Source organism: Triplophysa dalaica, chromosome 10 (genome assembly GCF_015846415.1).
Source record: "Triplophysa dalaica isolate WHDGS20190420 chromosome 10, ASM1584641v1, whole genome shotgun sequence".
Lineage (NCBI taxonomy): Eukaryota > Metazoa > Chordata > Actinopteri > Cypriniformes > Nemacheilidae > Triplophysa > Triplophysa dalaica.
Window position 1 is genome coordinate 1,213,667 of NC_079551.1, and position 6,000 is coordinate 1,219,666.

General features: G+C 36.7%; 1 protein-coding gene across 1 annotated transcript; it reads left to right on the forward strand.

The window, feature by feature from the left end:
- The first annotated feature begins 3,032 nt into the window (after positions 1 to 3,032).
- Positions 3,033 to 4,484, forward strand: LOC130429456 (uncharacterized). Its single transcript, XM_056758025.1, has 4 exons — positions 3,033 to 3,212; positions 3,370 to 3,690; positions 3,889 to 4,173; positions 4,289 to 4,484. The coding sequence occupies exons 1-4, from the start codon at positions 3,152 to 3,154 to the stop codon at positions 4,396 to 4,398; spliced, it is 777 nt and encodes a 258-aa protein (XP_056614003.1). The 5' UTR covers positions 3,033 to 3,151; the 3' UTR covers positions 4,399 to 4,484.
- The last annotated feature ends 1,516 nt before the right edge of the window (positions 4,485 to 6,000 follow it).

Sequence of the window (6,000 nt, forward strand, 5' to 3'; positions counted from 1 at the left end):
AATTTTTATGTAATTGTTGAGTTGAGACATCAATCAAAAACAAGAGAATACAGCCAAACACAAATATCAACAACATTATTTTAAATCATAATCATCACTACAATTTAAATATGCATTTGGTTCTAAAATGTCTATCTGTGTCAGAATCTGAAATTTCCTAAATGTTTCCCAAATATATACATTTGATTATCTAAAGATGACTATACTAGGCTATTCAAAAGATACTATAGCATAATATTATACAAATTATAGTGAATCACTGTAAAATACTTCTGGTCAAAACCATAGGGTGGCTCAGAGAGGACGTATTTTTGTATGCAAATCCCGGAAGCAAGTTAACAATGTAGAAGTTCCGGTTCCATCGCTCCAAAGTCTATGGGTTTTCTGAATGGATTTTTGATTTTTTACTTATGCCATAAATCACCAATTCTAATCTCTCTGTGATTTTTTTAAGCCTTATTGTTTCTTAATAATGGCAGTTGATTACAAGTTGCTAAAAGCGACTTCCTTAGTCGTGGAAGCTCACAAATAATGCAACGTGGGCACAAATCTCTAAAAACCTAGATGCGAATTCATTCACGGAGTAATTACTCAATTTTTAATAAAGTTTGAAAGATGGAGGTGATGTTGATACTGAGCGACCTTAAGTGTTGTCTGTTTATAGCATCGTGTTATCTTTTTACTTCTGCCCATTGTATTTTGGCTTCAAAAGTTACAAATGTGGTTTCAATTTGTAAATATAATCTTGAAAGACAAATGTGTAAGTGTCATAACCCTTAGTTAAACACAGAGCTTATTTTTTGCGATTTTCCAAAAGTCTATGGAAAATTGGGGAACCGTGCACCGCTAACTTCAGGTTTGATATACAAAAACATCTCTTTGGCTCCCTTTGAATCTAATTGATTACATGATGTTGCGATTAATTCATTGATTTAAAATCACATTTGGGGCCAAAAATATAATTTAAAGCCATACAACAGGGGTCTCCAAACTGCGGCGCACCACCACATTTGGAGCGGCCCTCTGAGCAATGCCAGACATATATTTAGAAAATGTATTTATTTATTTCACTTACATCTATATTTGATAATTAATATTGTCTTTCAGACAAAAATTTCCCTTAGTTACTTATGTAGCCTAATTGTTCAACATAAAGCGACATTGCGAACGAACAGTTGACGTGCACACCAGCAGAAAAATTCAAAGAGACGACAAAAAAGAGAGAGCTGGGTCTAGACTGGCCTGAGCTGGCCAGCATCACGACTGACGGGGCTCCTAGTATGGTTGGTGGGTCGAGGGGGCTTATAGGACGCATGAATGAAGAAATGGAAGAAAGAGGTCTAGCCCCACCGCTACAAGTCCACTCTCAGATTAGAAACCAGTGGCACCACCAGAGATGTATATGTATTGCAAAACGATTGCTAGGCTAACCTGTTTGGTTGCTATAGGCGTGGATTAGCATCTGCGAGTTGATGATACTCTATGCTATGAGTAAAAGAAACAAACCCGCATGTCTTTATGATGTTCTGATTCAGAGATATAGGAACTGCAAAACGGTTGCTAGGTTAACCGGTTTGGTTGCTATGGGCGTGGCTTCGTAGCGTAATTACGTTCCTGGGATACTGATTGGTTGCCTAAGTCAATTCAGCCAATCCCCTTGTCTCTATGACTTTCTGCTGCAGAGATATCCACATGGTATCCACCTTTTATAATGGGAGTCTATGGGACCGGTTGCTAGGTTGCTGAAAATGGTTGCTATGGGCGTGGCTTCATAGCGTCAGGATGATCTTGAACGACTGATTGGTTGTTTGTGTCGAATGATTCCTGCAGCTGAGCTTGGATGTACATTTACATTCCAATAAAGGTAATTGATGACATGACTCTGAAGTTGACTTTTTGTACCATTACATTATTTTTAGGCAACTAGTCATCATATCTTCTGCTCTATGAAACACATGTTAATGCTCTGTAGTACACACATATAGTTCTTTAATGTTTTTGCATTGCACTTAAATGCGTTCATTTTCAATGGGCATATATGAAACAGGAAGCCCAAATTTTTCAACATTCACATTTTAATATAACATTATGGCCATTATGGACTTTAGAGAAATGTGTATTCAAGGAGGCGGGGATGTTAGGCGCGGCCTAAGCCATGTCCTTAATTGCATTTTCTTCCTTATATTACTTTTACTTTTATACTTTAAGTAGTTCTAAACCAGTACTTTTACACTTTGATACTTCAACTTCTTGTATCTATACTTCCTGAGCAATAAAAGTGAAAACACCAGTCCACACAAGTGTCAAACATAAATTATAAATATTTACATCCAAACTGGGAACACATTATAAATCTGAACTCCTTTGAGTTTACATTATGTGTTAAAGTTCATCTTATGTACCTACCAAGACGTATTGTGTGTCAAGACATCAAATGATATTTAATTCTTCATGATGTGAGTCCTTCAGTGACAGTGTGTGTCTGTACATTACACAACTGTGTGAGAGAGACCTATAGAGGAAAGGAGAGGACACATTACAAACTGCCTCTGTACAAAATCTATGAGTTCATATAATACATGTACATGTAGAATTACATTTTCTATTATTTTCTGAAAGGATTAAACCATCGATCAATAATCATAATTCTTTCTTTTCAAATTATATGTTTTCCTCATGTGTGTGGGTGGCCGGGGGGATTATAAAGGATGAGCAGACGCTTACTGAAACAGGAACTGACGTCTGTGTTCTGACCACAGGTGTAGGAGGAGCAACTCTGAACTTTACGTTAAGTTGTGGTTTCACAGCTCACAAACAGCAGACTAATAATCTACAATACATTTATCATAGTAGCATGAGTATTATTCTACTATTTGATCACATTTGTTCTGCTAGCAGACTCTCAACCCCACAACAACACATATACATAGAGTAGTAAACAATATCAGAGGTTAATCTACATTTACTTGTGCTGCTGTTTAACACACTTTAACTCTTTGTGTCAGTGGTGTGGTGGTGAAGAGGAGGAGGACAAACATCTACATCATAAACACACCCACACCAGAAACACTCTAGAGACGCTTCATCTTTCTGTGTTAAATACTTTCTCTCTGTCCTGTTGATAATAGTTTGGTGATAAAAACCTTCACAAATGTGTCAGAAAATGTCTCGTCTGATAGTTCTTCTGTCTTTATTCTTCTGCCATTCAAACGGTGAGTGATGTTTCGTTTTCACACATTTACTCCTTGCACAGGAAAAGCAGAATATTTTACTATTTCAACTTTTTTACATGTATACATACATGGTGTTTAGATGTCTTTTAATAATCTATTTTACATTTTCTATAATGTCAGTGTTTGTGTTGTTCAGGTGTGTTTGGTGATGAAGTGAAGGCAGTGTCAGTGATGGAGGGACATTCTGTTACTCTACACACTGATACTCAACTACACACACATGATGTGATCGAGTGGAGGTTTGGTGTTCAGAGTCCAGATGAGATTATAGCTGAAATCAACAAAGAAGCCAAAACAAAACCATTTATTATTGAGAGATTGAAGAATCATGTAGAGATAGATGATCAGACTGGATCTCTCATCATCACAAACATCACAACTCAACACACTGGACGCTATGAACTAGAGATCATTGGAAATACTTTTCAAAACAAACACTTCAATCTGACTGTCTATGGTGAGTCGACAGTATTACGTTTCAAACAGCAAAAGCCTTAAAGTATAAAACATTTTTAAATAAATATATAATGTTGATGTGAATGTGTGTTAGGACAAACTTATAATAAACACAAACAAGGACTTCAAATATTCGAAAAATCTTTATAATAAAATTGTGTGTGCTGTTAATTAATTAGATTCTTCGCATTTATTTCAGCGGGTCTGTCTGTTCCTGTCATCATCAGAGACTGTTCTTCATCATCTTCATCATCAAAATGTGTGTTGTTGTGTTCAGTGGTGAATGTGTCACATGTGAGTGTCTCCTGGTATAATGGAAGCCGTGTTCACTCCAGCATCAGTGTGTCTGATGTTAAAACAACCGCATCTTTGCATCTGGAGGTGGAATATCAAGACAACAACACATACAGTTGTGTCATCAACAATTCAATCACAAACCTCACACAACATCTACACATCGATCATGTCTGTCACACGTGTGAAGGTCAGCTCACTCTGTGTTTAAAGTTTTTCCGTTTCTTTGGCTAAATCATTGTAAAAGTTCCTCATTTGTCTCTTTGAACATAAACACAAAAGTGTCTTTCGTTTCTTTTTCTCAGTTTGGGTCGAGTGCTGTGGTCGTACTGAAGCTGTGATCCGATTGGTCGTCTCTGCTGTAGTGGGTGTGGCTACTGTTGCTGTTCTGGTTTATGACATCACATCCAGATGAGAATCACCATTAAACTGTTGTGGTCTCATCACACGTGTGGTCTCATGTGTCCAGTGGACAAGTTTGTTCCTAAGAGCTCGTCTGAATGTGTTTGTGGTTGGTTTGTGTGTTTAGTTTGCTGGTGAAAAGTTTCCACTCATCATCTTTCCAAACGCATTTATGTACATTTATATACTCAAAACTCATCAACATAAGTTTCAAACAGACACTGAAGTGTCAGAGGTCAAACTAAACTCACTCATAACGGCCTGCACTACATCAAATATTTTGTTTATTTGTAAAAACCTTAAATTCATCACATGTTGAAGTCACCATTCAATCATAAGATTTTATGTATATTTGCCTTCGAATAACAAACGAGATTAGAAGATTTATACATTGAAAACCTACATGTTTAATAAAGGGATAAACAATTTGATGACGTCATTCTGCACTTCAACTTCTCATCAGATTCCAGAATGTGATTGGCCATTTTGAAAGGAGAGGAGCACATTTGTCACTTCATCACTTTTTGACGCTTGAATTCACTAGGGGTCCTCTAGTGCAGGCCCATTGGCAGGTTTTTTTGGCTCAGTCATCTTTGAAGAATCAGATGAGAATCACCATTAAACTCTCCACTCTGATGAATCAGATATTCAAAATGGAGATGTGAGTCCGTCTTAATCTATTGTCTTAAAACTAATGAATGCTTCTTCTGGGAGGTTCAGCCATGACCAATGGAGCCGCAGAAAAGCAGCATGGCGTCAGAAAGCACTTGAGAGCGAGGCACACTTTCCACTCTGCATACAGTGGATATACTGATGTGCTGAAAATGACTTAAGTAATTAATATATACATGTACCAATAAACAATTAATTGTAGAGTAAAGGAATGAAACAACAAATATAAAACAGAAATGATAAAAATTAGCATGTTCATAAGTCATCCAGTGATGAGAGTGATGTGTCATGGTGTATAGGCAGGGGCGCCGTATAGGGGGAAAAGTTAGGACAATTTCAAGAACCCATAACTGACAAGTGTCCCAAAAATCGGTAAAAACTCATATAAAATGATTAAACCATCATCATTCATTATATATTTTTATATAATAATAAAATGAATCATCTCTTTGTTTTTGGGAGTAAGAGTTAAAAATCCCCATTGATCAAAAAGTATACATCCATATTGACCGACTACCCCCTGTATCTGCATGAAATGGTTTGGTCTTGCCTCAGCGCTCTCAGTGATGGTTTTTAGTTGCAGTTTGTAGAACTACAGTGACCACAATGTTGCCTAGTAACGTTAAATCAAAATCTAGCTCTCAAAAAGGGAAAGAGAGAAAAGAGAGAGAGGAAAGACAAAGGAAAGGGTGTCAAACTGTGACCCAGTTTTTCACCAAGAAAAGAGGGTATCCTATAGTCTGTCAGTGGTATTAACCTGTTGGCTTAATGTACATGAAATAAGCTACCTAGCTACAGACTAGTGTTAGCCTACATTTAATCAGTGCAGGGAAACATTTAGCAAGATATTCATAATAATATATGTGCAGCTAACTAAAAAAATCTGCTGTTTTCATTGTTTTGAGAGGATGATGTTAATTTTGTTTGATTGAAATGTTAATAT